General features: G+C 39.8%; 1 protein-coding gene across 1 annotated transcript in view; it reads right to left on the bottom strand.

Annotated features, from left to right (window-relative positions):
• Positions 1–108: 108 nt before the first annotated feature.
• Positions 109–24,534, bottom strand: part of PPP3R1 (protein phosphatase 3 regulatory subunit B, alpha) — an 87,364-nt gene continuing 62,938 nt past the window's right edge. Inside the window, exons 3-6 of the mRNA XM_074949543.1 lie at positions 11,610–11,786; positions 7,059–7,118; positions 5,650–5,834; positions 109–2,255 (exon numbers count right to left, since the gene is read on the bottom strand). Coding sequence (XP_074805644.1) covers positions 2,208–2,255; positions 5,650–5,834; positions 7,059–7,118; positions 11,610–11,786 — 470 coding nt within the window. The 3' untranslated portion in view covers positions 109–2,207. The remainder of the gene's footprint in view (positions 2,256–5,649; positions 5,835–7,058; positions 7,119–11,609; positions 11,787–24,534) is intronic.

The following is a 24,534-nucleotide window of genomic DNA, read 5'->3' as shown; positions in this document are numbered from 1 at the left end:
TAGTTCTGCAACATTCATTTTTAAACGTGTAAAGTAAAGCTGCCTGACATGAAGCTCAACAGAAACATTTAGGACCCGATGGCAAGGTTCAAATATTTTATTTTTTTATTCATATAGTATGAAGGTTCTATAGTTCCCACAACATATGATGTAGCATGCAGAGGAAAAACTAAACATTCAACATAAACCGTTTTCCCCACACAAACTAAAAAAAAACCCTTATCCCCCCGATAAGGAAATAACAACAGCACTATTTGCTAGAACGCCAGCCAAGATATGCACAAGCAAGTAAGAGAAATAGAAAGCATTTGCTAAAATGTTTGTAACAAATACTTATGTACAAAAAATTCACAAAAGACTAGTTCCCCCTTGAAGCAGAGCACATGGCAGTTGACAATGGAACAGATACAACCACTGGCTGGGATTATAAGCCACGTACTGATCCAGAGGAAGAAAGTTACATGTAGTGGAGATTTTCGGTTTGAACATTAACATTTACCAAAGTTTGGCAACATTATCTTTTTAAATTATGCAAATTATGTAAACAAGAGGAACATTTCAATTCGATCTACATGCACATGTCATGCAAGGACACCAAGCACCTGGATTTCTCTCTCACAGACAGAGCCCATGATGTGCAGCACTCAGTTGAAGGAACAGCTATGGCAGACAGGTGCTCCATTTAAGTAGGTTCATACAACCTGTCCTTTCCACTGTTGATTATAAAACATTTTTTAATAGAAAAACTGCTATACAGCAAAGATGTACTATCCTAAAAATCTAGTAAATGTGTTTTTCTTCCAGCCAATAGTACCATTGCAGAAAAGGGAAGGGATGATATAAAGTTGTAAAACATGGCTCGCTACTTTTATATCACACAAATATATCAAGTTACCATCCATTAGAAATCATGATATGGACAAATCTAGGGGGGAAAAAAAAGAATTCTCCAATTGAAGGACTGGAGAAGAGGAAGAGATATAAATTTAGATAATGTGAAGTTTTCCTCCCTCTCTATGGCATAGGTTAACAAGATTCCCCCCGTATGAATCCTATATACATATATATCTCTATAGATAGAGATATATAAAATATTACCAGTTATTTATGCTACCTGTAGTACTTTTTTAAATGCAGAGGGGAAGCTGTTATGGTTGAAACAAATTTAGTGGCAAGAAACATTTTATAATCTCACTAAGCAATGTATAAAATGAGTAAATGGGAATCCTGCACAATTATATCAATCCTAAATTTCATTACGCTAAGTGCAAGAGAAATCATGAATGCATCAAACATTGTCAGCTGTTGTATCTGAAATGAATCTCACAGCTGATTTATATATCCTTAGGGCTATTTAATAGATGCAACTGCTCCCAGTTAGTAGGTGACAGAATGAAGTGACCATATAAGCATGCTGCAAGTACTATATGCATACAAGGACTAGTTCTTGGCATTAGCATTAAACTATATTTTTTCATACTATTAAGCAAAGCTGTACTACAAGTTATTTAGCAAAGAGAGACAGTCCCTGGTAATATATTAACAGGTATAAATAAACTTAGTCTCCTGTGTTACAAAAATGTAATTAAGGTTAATTAACAGGAAGCAATGCTTTGTCAGCCAGTCAATATATAGAAACATCTGAACAGCCACAGGAAAAGGAAAACAGTTGACCTAACACCCTGTTAAATTTTTACATTCTTCTATTATATATATATAAAACTGTGTGAAATAAAAGTAAGGATGTATATCCATATATTGAACGGTTAATGTTCTGCTTGGCACTTTGTACTCTAGTTTTGTTTCTGAATCAAGTATATTAAATTAAAGCCCATCTAACTACTACATATAGAAAGCTACATATATATCTATATATAAATAGACACACATATATATATAGATAGATATTTCCTTGTTATAAAAGATGAAGAAAAATAAATTAAAAAGCCAACCCCTTCCCTTTCTCCACCACACTGATATGCTCTTTCCATCTTGCTGTCCTTCAGACTTTAAAGTGCTACACTGAGTTATTGAGAGAATAAAGTTCAATAACACTTAGTTGGCTTCATGAGGCTCATGTTGGAAAATGTGGCTTCACAGAGAAAAATACTTCCATTTAAATACACAGAGAGCGTTGCTGGACGTCTTGAGCAGATCTTCAGAGATGGAGAAGAAAGCAAAAGTGTTGGGTGGTGCCCTAAAAAGAGTCACACATCTACCACCATCTTTTTGTGGATATCTAGGCCCCCTACAACCTGAAATGGGAATGAAAAACATTTAAAGTTAAGAGAACTGAGAATTAGTAAAATGACATTAAATAGCACACCACATAAACATACTTCTACTTGCATCCTCTTAGCAACTTGCTACCTCCAGTCAGTTGCTTTTTCTGCTGCACGCCTCTTTTCTGGCCTTTCCACGCCAGCTTACACTCCCATAGACTGAGTAGGCCAAATTCACAAGTAACATATAATGGGGTGTAAGTTATGGCAAGTAGGTTACATGTAACAGAATCTAGGTTAGTGCAACTCACACAGTGAGGGAGCCAGAAGAGAGAATAAATCATACCAGCTTATTCTCTCTTAGATCCACTTATACTGACCTCTGAATTAATTTGTCAGCTATGATTTTCATACACACAAGCCTCCTTGAATAGGAAAACTATCATCGCCTGAAAATTAAACCTGTGGAAGTCAACATGAGGAACCAGGAGCTTGGGGAAGCCCACCCCCATCCCTGGTAAAAGAAAGGGTGTGCACAAAAAATATGGGGAGCATCCAAAAAGTGTTTGGGAACTTCCAAAAACAGTAGGATACACATGTTCAGAAAACTAAGGGAAGATGCAAAAACAAGGAGGCAGGGGAGGAATGGGTGTGCAAAGGAAAAGTGGGGAAAGGTGTGCAGCCGAAACAAGGGAAAGACATTCAAAGAAAAATGATCGTGGAGGTAAAGGATGCATCAAAATCAACAAAACGTGAGAGAAAAATCAATGAGGGGAAATCAAAGAACAATGGCATAAGGGGAGGCAGAGATGGAGAGAGGTGGGATGAAAGGAATGGGTGAGGTATGGAGCAGAACAAACAAACATGGAAGAAACCCACACATACTGGAAACTAAAGAAAGGAGAGAGAGAACAAAAAGCAGAGGGGAACTGGGCAGAAACACTGTAAAAGAAATGCTGAGGACAATGGATATACAATGGGAGAGTAGAGAACAAGAGAATAAAAGTGTGAAAAAGGTTAGGGGACAACAAAGACATCACCTATTTAAATATGTATTGGCAGTACTGCTGTAGTCATGCTTGAGAAGGGAATTCATTCTAAGCTCTTGTTTACTAATGGATATAAATTACCAGAAAATTTACTCCTTATTATATTTCTAATGCTGGTCTTAGTCCAGAATACAAAAATTTTATATTTTAAGTTTGGTAAAAATTCCATGTGGCCATTTCTTAATTAAAGGAGCATGAAAAATTGAGATTTTAATCCTTTAAGAAAGTTTCCAAGTGTTATAAGAGAAAAGGATGTTTTTTCAAAATCTGCACTCAACACATACACCACACTTAATGAAGAATGAATGATTTGTATTGAACTGAAGCTATAACCTCATACAAAGAGCATACATGTGCTTAATACTTTTTTCATTGTATATCAAGCTATCCAGATTTACATGCCTCCATACTCATCAATTTAAATATAATAGAATCAAGATACACATACATATTTACTGTCATGTGTGATCATTTGATATTTTACAAAAAGCACTTGTATTTCAATGCATCATTTGCTACTTTCCTTTTAAGAAAAATATAAATTCTCATGTTAAGTCAATCTCGCGGTTGAGCATGTTATATGCATAAAAATCCCCAATTACAAAGGTATGATTATTAGACACATGATAATTCAAATACACTGCAGCTTTATATTAAATCAATTTTAAAATTCTAACGTCTATTAATTATTTTTCTTTTTATCACTTTATAGGACCAGAGCTTAGAATAGTTTATTGGTCCTCAGTGCATTTATATTGGTCCAACCAAGTAAACAGATAACACTGACAGCTCTTGCAGGACATGAAGTATCTATCCCACAAAATCATGTTATTCTGATGATTATTTCCATCCTCCCCTTCAATTGTGACATTTTTAGCAAAAGCATTCTCTCTCTCAGGTGCTTGGCTGGCTGATTCTCGTTCACATACTCAGAGTCGAACTAAGGGGATGTGAAGAAATTTCACCCCGTGTCAGATTGGCAGTGACCTTATGGGTTTTTCATCTTTGCAGGATATGGGTGTGGCACTTGCCAGGATTATCTGGATATATCTCACTTGATCATTTCCCTGACATTGCAGGGGCCTTGAGCACTGTTGCATCTTGGTCCCTCCTCTTCTCAGCCTGTAGCACATAACACTCTAGTCTCCTGTGGGATGTATTACTTTGATTTTATTTTGGCTGTGGTGTTTAGTCTGTGGGTCGTGGCCTGGGATATACAGAAGGCCAGACTAGATCATCTGGTGGTCCCTTCTGGCCTTAAACTCCATGAAAGAGACTCTCAAAGATGTCAGAGTACCTCTTCCATTCGTTTTTGTAAAGATCTCCACTCAACACATACACCACATCCAACACATACCCTTCCCATCCATGATCACGGACTGTCCCTGTGGCTACTAAAATAACTGTTTAGATGAAAAAGCAATTATAGAAATGTATTGGGTATTTTAAATTTACTTTTAATGAATTTTGCTGCACAAAACAAGGACAGTCTATTTCCATGGACCATTAATGGTCTGCAAATATGGTTTAGGAACCACTATTTTCTACCATTTGAAAGCCTGGAATCCAAGGCTCCTGTTTCTGGTTCCTCAATCTAGAACAGGGGTTCTCAAACGTTATTGCACCACAACCCACTTCTGACAACAAAAATTATTACAGGTTTCAAAGTAGCAGCCAGGTTAGTCTGTATCCGCAAAAAGAAAAGGAGGACTTGTGGCACCTTAGAGACTAACAAATTTATTTAAGCATAAGCTTTCGTGAGCTACAGCTCACTTCATCGGATGCATTACATGACCGCAGGAGGGGGGACAGAAGCCTGAGCCCACCTAAGCCCTGCTGCCCTGGGGGGAGGAGGGGTCAAAGCCCGAGCCCCACCACTTCAGGCAGGGGGGCCAAAGCTGAAGCCCAAGGACATCAGCCCCAGGCAGGGGGGCTTTAACCTGAGCCCTGAAGCCCTCAGGCTTCAGCTCTGTGCCCCAGCAAGTCTAAGCCAGCCCTAGCAACTCCATTAAAATGGGATCACGACCAACTTTAGGTTCCCAACCCAGTTTGAGAACTGCTGATCTAGAAGTTCACTTTTGCCATACAGCAATTACAGGCCTGGGTAGTTTTCAATTGTTTTTATACATCTCAACAAAAAGGATGCAACATTTAATCCACTGTATTTGCAGCACAATATTTTGATAATTTTTTCTATGGGCAGGTCAAATTGAAACATCTGAATGCTGAATAATGCAGTCAGTTATTTTATTATTAATTTTACTTACTGTAAGACAACAACGGTCTTATTTTAAATGTAATTGTGGCAAAACCAGTCTCTAGGTCAAACTCTATTTTAGTAAATTTAATATCAACATCTTTCCCTAAAGAATACTTACAGCACAGAACTCTTCAAAGGATATTCTTCCATCACCATCCTTATCTGCATTAATTATGGTTTTGTCTACAATTTGCTGTAACTGAGTGTCTTTGAGATTGTTCCCAACCATCATCTTCAGCACTTGGAAGAGCTCCCCATTGGAGATATAGCCATCTTTGTCCATATCATAAATCCGGAAAGCAACTGCAGAAAATGAGTTAAAGGAAAATTCAATAGTAAATATGACCTGCCAACAAAAATTTTAACTAGACTGAACACTTCTCAGGGGGCAGATACATAACTATGTATTTTATATGCACAACTGAGAAAAAAGGTTTTGCATTGTTTTCTGTAGTCACATTGATTTTTAAGTCATGAATTTATAAATCCTGGGAGACAAGGATTCTACTATATATCAGACACAGAACAGTCAACAATTCTACTATAATTTATTTAACCCTTTAGTATGAGAGATTTTTAACAAAATTAGGTTGGTTTAACTACGTTGGTCAGGGGTGTGAAAAAGTCACTCTTCTGACCAGTGTGGCTAAGCCAACCTAAGTCCCTGTGTAGACAGTGCTAGGTCACCAGAAGAATTCTCCTGTCGACCTAGCTACCGCCTCTCAGGGGAGTGGATTACCTAAGCCGATGGGAGCATCCCTCCTGTCAGAGTAGGTAGTGTCTACACTGAAGTGCAATGTTTGAAATGCAGACAAGCTCTGAGTGTAAAAGTATTCCATTAACACTGACAACATTAAGCAAACAACAAAAAATTCAGCAAACAAGAAGTGCATCATAAGCTGGGCCACTCACATTAGAGACAAAACTATGGCCTTCTGTGGCTCTAATCAACACCCCAACTGGTCAGTTTACAGCAAGCCATTTGAAAATGGTCTAAATCTGGGATGGGGGAAATGTTTTTTAGTATTTCGTGGTAACAACTTTCCTTTCTACATTCATATTATATCTCGGTTATTGCAATAAGGATTGAAAGAAAAAGCAAAGGTTTGACCACATTATGCTTCTGAAAGATACATTGTCAAAATTTTGCAGGAACAGTTTAGTATTTCTTTGTTTTATTGTATAAGCAAAAATCAAATGATTTCCATACTGTCAAAAGCAAAATGATGTGCCTTACTCATAATTCCTTTAATATAAAAAGGACGTAGACTTCGTTTTGCTCATTCAGTAGGGAATGCAACAATGCTACAGACGCAGCATGGTCAGGCCTTTTTGTGAAGGGACCAGTGACCTCAACAGGTACGGAGTCCCAACTCCTTCAAGATAGTCTCCACCTGTCCTGCCTGATGTAGACTTCTGTCAGAGAACATGCACCCCAGGAGGAAAAAGTGATTCCCAATGTTTTGTTAAAAGCAAACTACATTTGAAAAATATCAGAAAAGCTGTCATAAAAATCGAAGTACTTACACCTCAACTTCTGTTCCTTATCCCCTTTGACACTGAACTGGGAGACTCCTTCTATAAATTCTGAAGAATATAGGGCAGGAAAAGCATTTACAAATCAGTAGTGTAAATATATTTTCAAAGCCCTGTTTATTGCAAACAGAAACCAGAATATTCAGAAATTAAAAAAAAAAAAAAAAAAAGAAGAAGAAGAAGAATTTTTTTTAAAAGTCTGTATTATTGGGACTGTCCTTGGAACACAGCTTACCTCAAGAAGGAATAGTGTCTCCACATCCTTATGAAGGCATTTCTAGCTCCTTTCAGCAGGAAGCATCTCAAACCAAACACCATGCCCAATGTACTAATACATATCAAAATTTACTTAAAATAATCAAAAGCTTGGACTTTCTAGGAAATACAATTTATATAAATAAGGACTTGAAACACCAACTGTATTGACTTCAATTCGAGTTGTGCTGTGTTCAGTTCATCTCAAATCAAGCCCTAAATTTCATAATGGATTACATTAACGTGACCATATTTTTAATAAAACAGACACATAAATAGTATTTTTAAAAGGGTGTTATAAATAAATATGAATATTAACAAAATGAAACTCTTAAACTATAACAAACTCCAAAACCATGTAATTCCCAGAGCCAGATCTTGCAGCCTTTACTCACATGTGTAACAGCAAAGAATCAAAAGAACTACTGATACAAGGTACATAGGATCAGACTCCAGAGCAGGACTTTCTGAAGTCCTGGAAGGTAAGATGCTGACCTAATAAGAATTTCGTAGTTAAAATACAGTAAAGAAAAAAGTACAAAGGCTACCATTAGACTGGAAATACTAAGTACCATTTGTTGGCAAAAATCCCAAACAGCTTTCATTTTAACAATAAAATCAAACTGGTTTAATAAAATATTTTTGTAAACGTATAGGTAGAATGAAGAGAAGATCTAATACAGCTGTACTAATGTGATTTAGGTGACATTTTTCTTGTGTTTGTGAAAGATGTTAGATGGATATCAGAAAATGAGTTTCTCTAGAAAAAAAAAATATAGGTAGAACACAGGAGAAACAATGCAGGTTTCCCCACACTTCCCTGCAGTGTCTACACAGGGTGCCAGCAGTGTTTTTTTGTTTTGTTTTGTTTTTTGAGGCGGCCACCTGTTCAGCAAAAACTGGATTGAGACTACCATTCATTTACGTAAGTCACCAAACATGGCCAGATGGCAACAGTAGATTCACTGCCACAAAACACATTATGACTGCATCATTTTATGATACAAAAACAGACCAGTGCTAAATCATCTGTTACAGCTTTTCATAATCACATTATTTGAGTTCATAATCTCATGAACAATATAGTACCCCCGCTCCCCCACCCACGATGTCATTTTAACAAGTGTATTTTGACAATTATTACGTGCATTGTTTATATCGTTTTAGAGGATGACATTGTTGAGGAAAATATAGTCTTAAAATTCAAACATTCCAATTTAGTTGGGTTTTGTTTTTTGCTGTTGTGCTAGAACAGCTTGAATGTACTTCATGTTTATAGTTTTCTTCAAATTTTATTGATCAAAATATCTATATAATTGAAAATTTGGTAAATTCTAATCAGATAGGAAAAAATTAGAAACAGACTTTTTAGTCTAATCCTGAAAAAAATCCTACATTAATTTCAACGGGAGTTAAAGAAAACTTGCCACTCTGAGGATCTGATCCTAAATTAAAGAAATATTAAATTTGATAATTTGGCAGTGGAAAAACTCAGCCTCTGACCCTCTAAATGAGCAACATTTTAAATAATGTAGCTTTCTAATACTTACTTTAAAAGCAAAATAAGTTTCAACTGAATTCTAGTCATATCAGCATTCTCTCTTTTTTGTTTGAAAAAGTGGCAAACTATAACTACGGGTAAAAAAAGACTATTAAATAGAAAAACCAGTACTTCTATAATTTTTGTAATTTACAGAGAAACAGTTTTCAATCTAAACTGTCATAGAAAAATATCACATACAGAATATTTTAGTCACAGAAGAGCATGTTGTATGAAACACAAAAGTGTTGCAAATTATCTTGGAAAGATTCCCACACCAGTCTAGGCAACCTGGTCTAATACTGATGTAATGTACACACAAGATATGAGTCTGTCACGGATTCCATTATTTTATGGAACTTTCATGACTTCTTCTGGGACAGGACCGAAGCAGCTGACCAAAGCAGCATCCAGCCCCAGAGCAGGGGCCCCTGGAACAGCTTGCCAGTGGTCCGAGGCCTGCCGGAGTGATGGTCCTGATCCCAGTCCCGATCAGTCCCCTGGGGGCTGGAACAGCGGCGAGGCTGGAGCAGCTGCAAGCCCCAACAGCGCTTTTTTGCCCCTCCACAGGATATTTTTGGTAAAAGTCAGGGACAGGTCGCGAGCTTCCATGATTTTTTTTTTTTTTTATTGCCCACGACCTGTCCCTGACTTTTACTAAAAATACCTGTGACAGAGTCTTAATCTTAGTAATTGTGTAATACCTTAATCCTTAGGAAATATTCCAAGAAAAAAATCATGTTAAGAGGCTATAAAAAATTGGAACTTATTTCTCATAAAAAATGAACTATTTAGATCCAAATATTTATAGAATCATAGAAATGAACGTAGGGCTGGAAAGGAACATGAGAAGTCATCTAGTCCAGCCACCTGCACTGAGGCAGGACCTCAATCATGCATAATAGGTGTTTATCCAACGTGTTCTTAAAAACCTCCAGTGATGGGGATTCCACAACTTCCCTTAGAAGCCTATTCCAGAACTTAACTACCCTTACAGTTAGAAAGTTTTTTCTAATAGCTAACCTAAATCTCTCTTGCTACAGATTTTAGCCCATGACTTCTTGTCTTACCTTCAGTGAACATGGAGAACAATTGATCACAGTCCTCTTTATAACAGCCCTTAACGTATTTGAAGACTTATCAGGTCCCCCCTCAGTCTTCTTTTCTCAAGACTCAATGTCCCCAGTTTTGTAACCTTTCCTTATAGGTCAGGTTTTCTAAGCCTTCCTTCATTTTTGATGCTCTCTTCTGGACTCTCTCCAATTTGCCCACATTTTTCCTAAAGTGTGGAGCCCAGAACTGGACACAGTACTCCAGCTGAGGCCTCACCAGTGCTGAATAGACCGAGACAATTACCTGCCATGTCTTACATACAACACTCCTATTAACGCACCCTGGAATGCTATTAGCCTGTTTTGCAACAGCATCACTGACGACTATCATTCAATTTGCGATGCACTAAAATGCCCAGATCCTTTTCAGCAGTACTACCACCTACCCAGTTATTTCCCATTTTGTACATGTGCATTTGATTTTTGCTTCCTAAGTGAAGTACTTTGCATTTGATCTTTATTGAATTTTATTTCGTTGAATTCACACCAATTCTCCAACTTGTCAAGGTCTTTTTAAATTCCAATCCAGTCCTCCAAAAGTACTTGCAACCTCTCCTGGGTTGGTGTAATCTGAAAGGCTTATAAGCATACTCTCCACTCCATTATCCAAGTTATTAATGAAAATATTGAATAGTTCCAAATCCAGGACTGACCCCCTTCAGAAATCCCACTCGATACTCCCTCCTAGTTTGACAAGCAAACCATTGATAACTACTTGTTGAGTATGTTTTTTCAAACCAGCTGTGCAACCACCTTACAATAATTTCATCAAGACTATTTCCCCCATTTGCTTATGAGAATGTCCTGTTAGACTGCCAAAATCCTTACTAAAATCATGATATATCATGTTTACTGTTTGCCCCACTCCACTCATACAGTAACACTGAAAGAAGGAAATTAGATTTGGCATGATTTGTTCTTGCCAATCCACGTTGGCTGTTCCTCTTCACCTATTATCCTCATGGTGCTTACAAACTGATTGTCTAACAATCTGCTCCCGTATTCCAAGTATTTAAGTTAGCTTAGCTGGTTTATAATTGCTCGGGTCCTCTTTGTTTGCCCTTCTCCAGTCCTCTGGGACCTTACCCATCTTCCATGACTCTTGCTAATGGTTCTGAGATTGCTACAGCTAGTTCCATGTCTCTCTTAAACGTTTAGTTAAGTAAAACAGAACCCACACATTTGCAACTTTCTCCCACCCATCGTGTCTTTTTCATGTTAATGAGGAAAATCGTTTTTAGAATGCCTAGATTTAGATCGTTTCACGAATATATTCTAAAATGGACATCAAGCATGAAAGTGAAGTTAAGAATATGAACAGTAAGAAAGATTATTAAACAAAACACTTAAACCAACAGAAACTGTTATATTGGGTTATGCATTAGGGAATAAATACATTTAAGTCTATTTTATATACACGTTCACAGGAATTGTTAGTATCTATTTCTAATATATAAAAGTATCTTTATAAGCATGTTTCACCCTTAAGTGGATTTCACACTATTTCGTTCTTGTAAAAAAAAAAAAAAAAGAAAAAAGAATAAATTTTGTGTCAGAGCTGAAATCAACAGTTTCCAGGAGTTAGATCTTCTAAGAAAATACCAACATCATGAATGATAGAGCACTGTATCTTACCTTTGAAGTCCACTTCTCCATTCCCATCTGTGTCAAATATATCTATTACTCGCTGTACTAACGGGTTCTGTTGTAACTCAGGCAAAGACATGAACTCCTCCACACTCAAAGAACCAGAGTTGTCTAAATCAAGCTTCTTAAATCTCTTTCCTAGCCGTTTAATCTCATCTGCGTCAACTAAAGGGGAAAAAAAACTGCTTTCAGAAAGATTTCACGACACAAATTTGCTACTTAATTATAATGTTTGCTCTGATGTATTTAATTCAATGTTTCTCTTCCGGTATCACAATTGTGCCACATTTCTGCAAAACTCGTATACTACAGCCATGATCGCAGACACTTTTAATATTGAAAAGCTTTTATGGGAAGCCAGGTTTTCTATCAAAAGCCACTTACCAATTTTTTCCCCTGCACCAGCCATAGCACACAACCTTGTGACTCACTATAACTACTGTATGCTGACTCAAGATTTTAAAGGATTGATCATGTTAAGCTAATTCTTATTTATGGTCACATGGTATGTTCTGGCACCAATGACTGCAGTTGGCTGTGCAGCTTCCTAGCACTGAAACCCCCAGCCTGGGCCTGCCTGATGCACTCCCAATCAGAATCTGACACCAAGGAACCTTCGAGGAGGGGGTTTCAGCAGGATGTTCATTGGTTCCATCTAAAAGCACAGTCCTGTCATTTATAGTTAATCCTTAAACAGCTTAAACAGCTGAAAAAATCATGGATGATTTTTAATAAGTAGTAGTAAACTATTAGACTTACCATTAAACTAAGCATTAATGGTAATATTTAAAGAAAGGCAATTATGCTTTTTTTAGTTTATGTAAAACAGAAAGTAGTGGTGCTACTTTGTTATGCCAAAAAAACATACTCGTCGTATTTTACTACACCATACTGGAAACCTGTTTGGTGTTTTCACCATAGAAAGTTAAAAAGACTGATGGCCACAGCAAAGCCACTGCAATTTTGCCACCTAAAAATCTTGCAACAGACTTTTAAGAGACTCGGTAAAATTTCTTTATCAACCTCAAAACCAGAACCTCTCCCATCCACCCACCCAGCAGCCTGTCAGTGGAAGAACAGAGTAACCTACATAGGTACAGAGCCCACTTTATCACAATTATGATCAAATTTAAAACAACGTTATTAGAGAGACAGACAGACTTTGGTAACAACTCTTCAGATACTATGGTGATTGTCACAGAAATAGCTTTAATAAAATAAAAACAGACCTTTTGTACAAATATGTCCTTTCATTAAATTAGCTATACCCAAAATGTAAAAAAACCTCACTTTATGCAATATTTGACATCTGATGCTAGCTGAGATTTTTCAACAATATATTTTGCATAAATATTCTTCACAAGAGTTGTCAATCTGAACTTTTTTTTTAAAAAAAAATATACAATCATGTTATTATAACAGGAACAGTTATCTGTGCTTCCTTTAAAAAGTTAGTTTATTGGAAATACCACCAAGTGCTCTGCTCGTTCTGCAGGCGGAAAATTACTGTGATCAAACATACCCCTGTATTCACACCCTAAACACTATTTTAATAATCTTTGTACAACATATGCCTTGTGAAGTATCATTTGAAAGCTAATAACTCGCTGGTCAATAATATCATGATCAAATGTGCGTAACAACCTTATATGTAAAGTTATGAATTCCTCCTGAATGACGTTGGTAGCATATATTCAAACCCAGATAGCCCCTATTAGGCAGGACTCGTCAAGCAGGTCTTAAAGGAATGTGTGTTTACATCAATTGACATAAGTAGTAAACAAGGTCCTTGAGAAAGCAAGAAAGACAAGACAAATCTGTATTTTAGCAAAGCACAGCATGAAACGTCTCTCGCAATGACTGTCTCTGTGCTCACAGTGGGAATGAAATTTATCACAGGGTAACCTTCAGAAAAATGTAATTTCAAAGGGTGACTGCTACAAAAGTGAGGGGCAAAAACACAAGTTCTCTCTCCCTAGCCACCTCTCTCTCTTTCATCTAAGACAACAAAAGAAACAGCCTATGAACTTTGGGAGCAGACCCTGAACTGAAATTTGGTCACCCCTGTTGCTGGAAGCATATGGTAACAAGTGCACCGTGAAACAAGTTTGTTAAGTGTAGAAAGCGTTATCTTTATTTTTCTTTTAACCATTTCTGCCTGTAATGCCTTATACTTGTACTCACTTAAACTCTCTTTGTAGTTAAATAAACTTGTTTTATTCTTTAATTAAAACTAATCCACTGTTGTCTTTAAACTGAACTGTGTTGGTAACTCCATTTATGGTATCAAACTGTTGTATACAGATCCCCTTCAAGGGACAATAGATCTAATACATCTGGACAGGGCTGGACAGTGCACAACACACTTTGGGGGGAGGGGGAGAAAAATCAAGGACTGGGAGTGTGTTGGGGTCACCCTTCAAGTAGTAACCAAGGCTGCTGGAAGCCAGTGTGTGGCTGGTGTTTACTAACTGGCTGCTGTGGCCGAGTTGCTGGACCAGGGCTGTGACTATACACAGACACTCAGGGTGAAACCTGTATGCTGCTTGTGAGGAGCCCATGTTGCGAGCTACGGCAGCAAAGCATTGTGAGGCTCCCCAGGATGAAAAGCAGGGGTGACAGACATTTACTGGTCTGGATTGCACCCCAGAACATCATAATTGCACATGTATCTTAGGCCATGTCTGTATGTACAGCGCTGCAGCAGCATGTATGTACAGCAGCACAGGTGTACCGATGCAGCTGCGCTACTGCAGCGCATTGGGTGAACGCTCTAAGCCAATGGGAGAGAGCTCTCCTGCCAACACAGCACCGTGCACACAAGTGCTTATGTCGGTGTAATGTATGTTGCTCAGAGGGGTGGTTTTTAACACCCCTGTGCAACGTAAGTTATGCCAACATAGACTATAGTGTAGACACAGCCTATAGAATTTCATTAAAATGTGCAGGTTATCCTACATACTTCCTCTTATCACGGCTGTGCTCAGCAAACGTACAATAGCAGGAGATGGCATTCTCCTTGCTTTCTGTACCTCAGATTTGCTCCAACTGACCCATTCGGAGATCACAGATTTTGATACCTTCTTGCCTTTAAAAACAATAACTTAAAACAAAGAGCACTTTAGACTCATGGAACAGACTTAAATTTATTTAGAACATCCAATACTGTAAGTGCCTTTTTGACAGCCATTGCATGGCATTCCCTTTCCTTACTGGGAAAAGCTTTAGGATTGAATGATGACAACATGATCTCTTGAGACTGACAGAAAACTGGGGATGACTTTGGGAATAAAACATTGATTTGTGATCAATGTTGCTTTGTTGTAGAAAATGTAGAACTGTGGCTTGCAGAGCAAGTATCCAATTCTGCTCTGTCTGTCCAAAGTCATCATTTTTAAAAATGGTACCTTGATGGAGAAAAAGATTGATCTTTCTTCAGTAATTCATCAAAATACGGCAAGTAAAACTGACCAGAAGCAGACTGAAATCTCGGTGGAGGTGCATTATGCATCAAAGCTGGATGCAGTAGTGATGCTGTCCTCAATACTTTTTGCATCTGAATGCCTTGAAATCCTGTTCTTCTAAGCTGATCATAGGATAGTGGCATGCCTGATATTTTCCTCTTAAAGTGATCAGTTTTATATATCAGTGGTGGTACCTCAAAGCTGGTATCTGCTCTATTTGGTAGGGGCTGTGTGTGTCTATTGTCATGTTGCCCAGTCTCAAGGACAACTGCTTTCTCAACCAGTATGGAGCCTCTAGGGACATCCACATATTTTCCCTTCTTTGGACATAAGTGGAAATGGAGAGAAAAGGGTCTTTGGCTGCTTCTGTGATAGTACATCTGTCACTAGCATACCCTGTTCTTGTCTCTTGGCAAAGAGCTCAGGGATCTCACAGTTTTATCATAATGCAAAGACCGCCAATGTCAGATTTGTTCAGACTATCATGGAGAATACTTCCATATTCAGGTTTCATTCTGCCAAAATGATCTATCCACCCTACTGAGCTCTCTTCTTTTATGCAGAATTTTGAGATGTATGATTTCTTTTTCCCCAAGTCAGGCACACTATAGCTTCCTTCTGAATCCACACAGATATGGTTTCTCCCTGTCTGCAGAATAGGCAAAACTTCCAATCTACCAGCCTGTCTGCCCTGTCAGCATAACCCACAATAAATATGGCTCTTTGTCCCATCTAGAGACTGGACGATGTAAAGGACTTGTGAGTCTGCTAATTTCTGGTTTCCGGTAGCACAAGCTCTTGCTTTTAGATTGAGGTCTTGGGTTTGATCCATAAAGACAATCCAAGCAGCAGTGTCATTAAAAGTGGTGGCCTGTACGGGGATTTGAACTGCTGAGCAACTATGAAACTCAGGACATGCTTCCCTGGCCAGAAGGAGTTTGTACATACACTAACACAGTGTAGCACTCTGTCCCCATTGGCTGGACCAGTTGTAGAGGTTTGAGACTATTACTACCTCCAAGCCAAGAGATATAGTCCTTTTGCTCAGGCAGTAAAGACCCATACTCTCAGAGCCAGAGATCCATTTAAATCTTCACAGACAACCTAGCCAGGTGCGTCACTACGTCAGCAGCACTATGAGTCCTGGAAGAGGAAAGTAGTAGCTGGGGTAGACACAGCTGCAGTACCTCCGAACCAAGGTGGGGGAAAAGAACAAGGTCCAGAGAGGCAACCTGGTGCCCCTACCAACTTGGCCAGATCAGAATTTTACCGAAGATTTTTTTCTTTGTTTAACAGTTTATCGTAAAGTTCTGCAGCAGTAAGTCTGGATAACTGCTTGCAACTATGGAGACAGGAAAAAAAAAAAGGCAGGATCTTCAAGAATAGAATTTTTCCCCTGCTGTCAGTTACTGACAGTTCTGATTCTGCCTCCAGGGCTGCCAAAGCACGCTAAACACCCAAGCATGCTAAATACCCACTGTAGCATCTATGTACTTGTCTATGCTGAATATTGCTTCCTCAGCTGCCTGCACATGGAGCTGGAAAGAGATACAAGGTAAATAAAGCAGCTCTGAGCACCAGTTCATTTAATTACGCTTTGGATTGTTAACATGCTGCATTTCCCCTTGCCCATGATCTTCTGCTTAGAATGAACACTATCTAGGGTGTGTGCCTGCACAATATAGCATCTCACAGTAGTGCCAAGACTATGTTATTCATCAGTTCTACAGTGCAAACAATGCTGGCAGAGCTACGCTGAAACCCCTCTGGGCCTCATAAATAGCCTGGATCACTTTATACTAACCCTTATGCAGAAAGTGCTTAACAGATTAGGAAGGGGAAGCAAAATACTCCCAGCAATTGGCCAAGTTACAGAAAACAATTCCTCTGATAAAATCCACAGATAAGGTATGACTGTATGTTCCCACTCCTTATCAGTATATCAAAGATTTTGTTCACAGTGGGCTTGTCTACATTGCCACTTATATTGCTCAGGGGTGTGAAAAAGCCACCCCCTGAGCTATGCAAGTTACATAGAAACTTAAAGCGCTGTCCACATCACGCTATGTCGGTGGGAGATGCTTTCCCTCCGACATAGCTTCCACCTCTCATTGAGGTGGAGTAATTATGCCAACGGGAGAGTCAGCATAGCGCATCTTCACCAGACGGGCACTACAGTGGTGCAGATGCACTGATGTAGCGCAGTAGTGAAGACTAGCCCTAACTTTTTGCTTCTAGCAACAAAAGTTGCGCTAGGTTTTCAGAGAAAATAATGAAAACTATGTTGTATATACCAATATCTCAATTATTTGGAATGTCAGTCACTAGTTGAGCTCAGGGGCAGACAGCAATACATATTTTATTGAATTCCTGCCTATAGTTCCGCCCTCCCCCCCACCCCCCATCTGTGGGCAATAAAATGTTATAAGAACGAGCACAGTTTAAAAATAAGCCTTTTGGGTTGGGGGGCAGCTGTATCTTGGGAACCCCTTGACCAACTGACTCTAAATTTGTACCACTAACTCTATCCCAGGACTTCAACTGGCATAGCCACTTTCAGGCCAATCTGAGAATGTATTTAGAGCATTTTGAAAAACTGACTCCAGACAGAAAGCTTGGCTCAACCTTATCTGAAGTGCTGCAAGGGCCACCCCAGAACAAAAAAAGAAGCGTGAAAGAACATTCAGTTAAACATTTTACACCAACTGACTCATAACAAAAAGTATATGAGCATACAAGCGCACACCCTATTGTTGATTCAAACTGTAAAATTCCTCCAAGCCAAATAAAATACTTGATAAAGCACAAGAGAGAATCCCATAAGAAACCACTGTATATGAAGACTGGCAACATTAAAATACGCTGAGCTACAGGTAAAGGGCTAAATAGAAGAACTGGGATTTTAAATCAGTGAAAAAAAAAGTAAGTGCAGAAAAAGAAACTGGAAAGTGTAAATACAACCTTGAAACTCCAGAATAAATATACAGACCGAAAGGGTGATACAAAATTTTAAATTAAAAACAATATCTGAAGAATAAGAAAAGTTAATGAAAAAATGACAGAGAAACAACTAATGCCTTTTACCTTTCTTTAAAAACAAAAAAAACTTGCCTTAAAGTGGCAGAGGTTAGGAACAGTTTTTTACAGTGGGAAGGGGCGAAAGTAAAACAGTTGTATTATAAAAGTCCATTTAAAGGTGGGAAGAAAGTGTGCAAAGAAATGCTTCGTCTATCTGATAACATTTACCTCCATGCTTTCTTAAAATTCTGGCAGATACAGACACCACCTAACCATTTCTCTCTCCTCCACAAAATTATAAGTATTTAACTATTGTAGCATCAAGACAGTTTTCCCCACTCAGTTTAGAAGGTCTATTTTAAAAGTAAAAAATCATCATTCATGCCTGGCGACTTGTTTCAAAATTTCTTAACAGAGAAGATTATCATGGAGCTTTTGTAAGAAAAATGGGCAGCGCACCAATGAAATAAAATATACTGTATTTCAATGGAAGAGAAATTCACAGATTTTAGAGGCAAAAGAGACCACAATGATTAACTAATATGACCTCCTGTATAACACAACTTAAAAAGTACAGTCAAGGGAGAAGAGGTAATTACTTGCATATAATTGCTCACCAGAGGTGCAAGTGGTAGTAAATCCCCATGCTTAAAATCCATGCTCCCAGTCTAAACCAAGCAAGAACTCTCCAAGGGTTACTATGAAGTTTTCCAAGCTATTACCTCCCTCCCAAGAAGTGGCACATTTTACTTCTAAAGAAGGGCTACAACAACCTCTAGGGCCCATAATTTTCAGTTCCTTTTTCAACTGAAAACCACAAAGCATTAACCAATACACACGTTACCCAAACTCTGTGAAACATTGGAAAGTGTGGATCTACTGAAACCTGTACCTTGAGAGAACAGTTTCTTTCTGGAGAAAAGGCAATTACTTATCTGTAATAGTTGCAATAAATCCCCCTTCTTGGAAAGTTAAATGCTTCAGTGAGTTCTCCTTCAAAGAGCAAATCTAAGACAGAAGTGAAAAATAAGGAAGAGACTGCCAAGCCAGGCTGCAAATAGGTGTGAGAGCATCAGTGAACCAACTACCACAAGCAGCAATCATTACAATAGCATGATTTTATAACTGTAGGAAAATATCAAATGCAACTGGTGTTGCATATCCCATGTTCCCTTAAATATATACTGTAATTGGTGAGAGAAATTGATATATGCAACTTGAATATATACTGAAATTTCAAGACAGAAAGTTGAGTCTACACAACAATGTCCCCGCCTACCTTCAAAGATGTAGGGAAAAACTGCAAATAGTCTGATCCAGAATATCAGCATAATTCTGGAGATGGAATAGTTATCAGTTATAGTAGTAGGATAGTTATAGCGACATAATCAGTAATCAAAGTATAGAATGAAGTCACAAAAAGAAAGATAGGAATGGTCATTCCACCAGTTTGCCTTGCTCCAGTGAAGCATCCCAAGATCTTCTGATAGGAGATGTACCTAAAGGGTAAGATCACTCCAAACAGTCTAGCTTCTTTGAAATTGTGGTTCCAGTGCAGTCATCCTCTCAGAGGGCCTAGAAATGAGAAGAGGAAGTTACCTTGTGCAGTAACGATGGTTCATCGAGAGGTGTCCTCCTATGGGTGCTCCATTGTAGATGTATGTGCATCCCTGTGCTTCCAATTGGAGATCTTCAGTAGCCTTGTCCATTCGGCCCACACATGGGCTCTCCCCTCCTCGTGCTCTGTCTCAAGGCTAATTAGCACAGAGCAGGCAAACCACCCTCAGTTACTTCTCTACTGCAGAGTCCCTGATAAGAACTCAGGAGTAGAGGGAAGGAGGGTGGGTTGTGGAGCACCCATGGGGACACACATCTCAAAGAACCATCATTCCTGCACAAGGTAACTTTTTCTTCTTCGAGTAGTGTCCCTATGGGTTCTCCACTGTAGATGACTCCTGAGCAGTATCCTTAATGAAAGGTTGGGGCTTTGGAGTTGAGTCTGTTATGGATAATAATACTGTGGAGCCGAAGCTAGCATTGGAAGTAGAGTCCCCAGTGATCAGAGTGTTCTGTGAAGCTTTGTACAGATGCCCAGGTGGCTGCTCTGCAGATTTCTGAGATAGGGGACATTCCTGAGGAAAGTGACAGACAAGGAACCAACCTCATGGAATGTGTGTGAATTCCAGATGAAGACACTGCATTGCAAACATGATAACAGTGCTTAATACAGTTTGAGACTTTGAAGTGTCTCTGGGACGATACTTCTGTGCCTTTAGACGTTTCCACAATGGAAAGAAAGAGCATAGGGCATTTCCTAAAAGTCTTTGTCCTGTCCAGGTAGAAGGCCAAGGCTCTCCTGGCATCTAGCGTGTGCAATATGGCCTCGCTGTTTTCACAATGAGGCTTAGGATAAAAGGTTGGGAGGTGAATTGGTTGGTTCATGTGAAAAGATGAGTACACTTTAGGAATAAACTTTGGGTGTGGCCTGAGAGTAACCTTGTGTGAAAGAAGACTATAAAGGGTGTGTGTGCTGTAAGTGCTGCTATTTCCCTTATTTTCCTCACGGAGGCCATGGCCACCAGAAATGTCTTCACTGACAGATGTGTAAGTGAACAAGTGGCCATCGGCTCAAACAGTAGTCTAGCCAGGCTCTTTAAAACTAGATTTAGGTCCCATGTTGAAGGGGGGCATCTAGGTTGGGGAAAGAGGTTCATTATACCCTTGAGGAATCTCTTTGTAGTTGGGTGTGAGAAAACTGAGTATCCCTCTATTTGCTGATGGAAAGTTGCTATGGCTGCCAGGTGTACTTTGAGCAAACTGAAGGATAGCCCTCTCTTCTGAGAGCTAACATCACAGGGAGAGTAGCAGATATCAGGATAATGTGTCTGGAATTGCATCAAACCTAAAACCTGGTCCACTTTTGTAGGTAAGTATGATGGGTAGCCAATTTCCTACTGTACAGTAACACTTCCTGTACCTCCTCGGAGCAGGTGCTCTGTGTTGGACCCATGAAGTAGCCAAGCCTTGAGTCCGAGTATCTGCAGGTTAGGATGAAGAGTGTGTCCTTTGTTCTGCAAGAGGAAGTAAGGAGAGCGACTGGTGGACACGCTGCCAGCTTTGACAGGTACAGGTACCACATTTATCTCGGCCAGGTGAGCGCACTCAGTATGATGTTTGCTTTTTCCTCTTTTTATTTAACAAGACCTTCAACAACAGAGGGAATGGGGGAAAGGTGTAAAGAAGGCCCTTGTCCCATGGAAGTAGGAGAGCGTCACCTAATGAGTGCTGTCTGAAGCCAGCCCTGGAGCAGTAGTGTGGGCATTTCCTGTTCATGTAAGTAGCGAACAGATCTATTGTCTGTGTCCCCCATTGACAGAATGTGGAGTATTATGAAGTACTGCTGGGTCAAGTTCCCACTCATGGTCTTGTGAGAACTTGCAACTGAGACCGTCCGCTGTTGTGTAGGTAGGCCGCTGCTATCAGAACATTGTGGCAAATGCAATAGTTCCAGAGCTTTAGTGCTTCTGCGCAGAGAGAGGATGATCCGGCACCTCCCTGACAATTTATGTAGAACATGCATGTGATGTCTGTCACAACCTTTTTGTGTGAGTACCTCTGAGCCATGGGAAAAAGTGAACGCAAGCATTCCTGACTGTTCTGAGTTGAAGGAGGTTGACGTGGAGGGTTGCCTTTGCAGGCAACCATTTGCCCTGAGTTCTGAGATTGCTGAGATGTGAAAGCATGGCACGGTATTGCCACCCTTACGTATGCGCTGCTGCTTGCAGAGCTGGGCCCTCAGTCAGCAGCCACCATTCTCCAGCCACCCAGCTCTGAAGGCAGCAGAGCAGAAGTAAGGCTGGTATGGTATAGTATTGTCATTCTTACTTCTGCACTACTGCTGGCAGGACACTGCTTTCAGAGCCGGGTGCCTGGCCAACAGCCGCCCCCTTTCCAGCCACGCAGCTCTGAAGGCAGCGCAGACATAAAGGTGGCAATACCGCAACCCCCCTAAAATAACCTTGCAACCCCCTGCAACTCCCTTTTGAGTCAAGACCCCTAATTTGAGAAACACTGTTCTCCCCTGTGAAATCTGTTTAGCATAGGGTAAAAGCACACAAAAGACCAGATTTCACAGGGGGAGACCAGATTGCACGGTCTGTGATGCGTTTTTCATGGCTGTGAATTTGGTAGGGCCCTACCAATAGGGCCACTAGGGTGGTAGAAAAGGCATGGGTGGCTGAACCCATGGTTGGTCATACTAGGTGGGCTGAAGTCCAGACTGAGGGTATGACTGGGAAAGCCTGAGTTGGTAGCAGGAGGAAGCACAGTGAGAGTGATGGGATAGGACCTCCTCCTGGTCACTGTCTGACTCTTCACTGGAAAACGTGGAGCCGATACAGAGACTGGAGGTACATGGCTTGGTGTTGGTGGTTATTCCGGGGCTTGAGATGTACCCAGTACCAGAGCCCTGGTATCGATCAGAGGAAACTCTGGTTCCTCAGATACCATGAGGTCCTTAGAGAACCTAAATTCCTCTGGTGCCACAGTAATTGGTAGTCAGTGATTGCTGGTACTGAGACAATGGTACCAAGGGAGCAGGCAACCTTCACCACACTAAGTGGTCCAATGTTGGTTGCCTTACAGTCGTCGGTACTGGGGGCATCCATACCCACACCATCTTCCCAGATGCGGCACGGTCTCCAAACCTGTCCCTAACCGGCAGTACCACTGCTTCGATACCTGTGCCCAGGGGGTCCTTAGACATACCAGTGGTATCTGTCTCACAGACCCTGGCAATCTGTAGGTACTGTGCTTAGATGCCTTCGGTGCAATTGATATCGAAGAGACCTAACCTCCTCTGGCTGATTCAGGACTCACCTTGAAGCTCTTTTTTTAAGAGGTCTTGCATGGAGAGTCTAAGGATTTCTTCCTCGGTTTACTGGCCTGGAGAGGGAAGGCTGAGGAGAAGACTCATGTTGCGGGTCAGACGTAGGCTGCAGAGCTCCCTCCATGAGAGCAGCTTTAGTTTCAGTTCCCTTTTTTTTTTTTTCGGGATCTGGTGTTTAGCTCATAACAGAAGGTATACTTCTGTGGAATGTGGCCCTCCCTGAGGGCATGGACACAGCAGGAAAGCCCGCCCGTAATCGGAACGGACTCCTTGCAGGAAAGGCACCTCTTAAACCCGAGTGAACCGGGCATGCACTTTACTGGGGGAAATCCCCAGTTTAAGAGAAAAAAAGGGTAAAGCAAAAAAAAAATTACTTTTTTAAACAGGAGAAGAGGAAAAAAACTAAAGGAAATTCTATCAGATGATGCTAAATGAAGCATGTAACCCAGTTTACAACAATTGTGTGAAACAGCTAAACAACTTCAGCCAGCAAGATGTCTGATGGGTACCTTGGGACATCCTGCATAAAAAGGATGTCTGCTTTCCATAATCAAATAAAGGGATTGAACTTATTGTCAAAGGAAATAGTATCCAAAAATTTTCTGAGAGTGACCAGACAGAACCTGTTTTTCTTTTGGACAGTTTATACATACCATGAACCTCTGATGAAAAAAATGAGTAGCAGGAGTATCTTTCCTGGAAGCATTCTGAAAAATGTATTTATTATTACTGAGTGACGAGCCCTTCTAAAGAGTGTCATTGACCAGTTGTGTCCATTTGAAAATATGTTCTTCATTCTTATCAAAAATGGTAATATAAGGCGACCAGTATTAAGTCAACCAGTCTTGAATCTTTAGTTACCCACACCGATGAAAAGTTTTCTAAGAACATACTGGCGCAATGCTGACTAGAAAGAGGGGGCAAATTTCCAAAGAAGAAAATGTCACATTCCAAGGTGATGGCAAGATTATGGACAGTGGAGACAGGAATCTAAGATAAGAAGGGGAAGGAGGAGATGGAACAGAATTTGAGAATATTCCTTTAGCCCAAGAGAAGCACTTTGGTTTTAGACTTTTAGCTGAAACATAAGAAGCAAAGCCATCAGTCAGAAGATTACTTCCACACCACAAAACAGTGGTCAGATGAACCATCTGAACTCAAAGTTCAAAAAGATGGCCACTATTTCCCAGGTTCAACTTTGAACTGGAAATCTAGAAGCAAAGGGCTCTCAACCCCATTTCAAATACCAGGAGTTCTGTTAACTATTATTTTAACAGAAAAGGTTTCTACTCAGTCTGTAATGATGCAATGATTTACAGGACTTTTTTTTAAGTTTTTAAAACTTGAAAGTAAGAAAAAACATATTTGACATTTGTGTGGTTAAACAAAGGGGGACAACCCCTTAAAACCACTTCCTTTTCTATTCAGGTTGTTTGATTGTATGGTAAATTTCAGTTCAATTGGGATTCAGGTTAAATTACAGATGCTGAACAATAGGTCTTGTGCCAGAAATAGCTACTAAAATCTCAGTTCCAAAACAATT

The sequence above is a fragment of the Natator depressus genome, chromosome 3 (assembly GCF_965152275.1).
Source record: "Natator depressus isolate rNatDep1 chromosome 3, rNatDep2.hap1, whole genome shotgun sequence".
Taxonomy (NCBI): domain Eukaryota; kingdom Metazoa; phylum Chordata; order Testudines; family Cheloniidae; genus Natator; species Natator depressus.
Note: the sequence above shows the minus strand (reverse complement) of the source record. Positions and strands in the feature narration are given on the sequence as shown.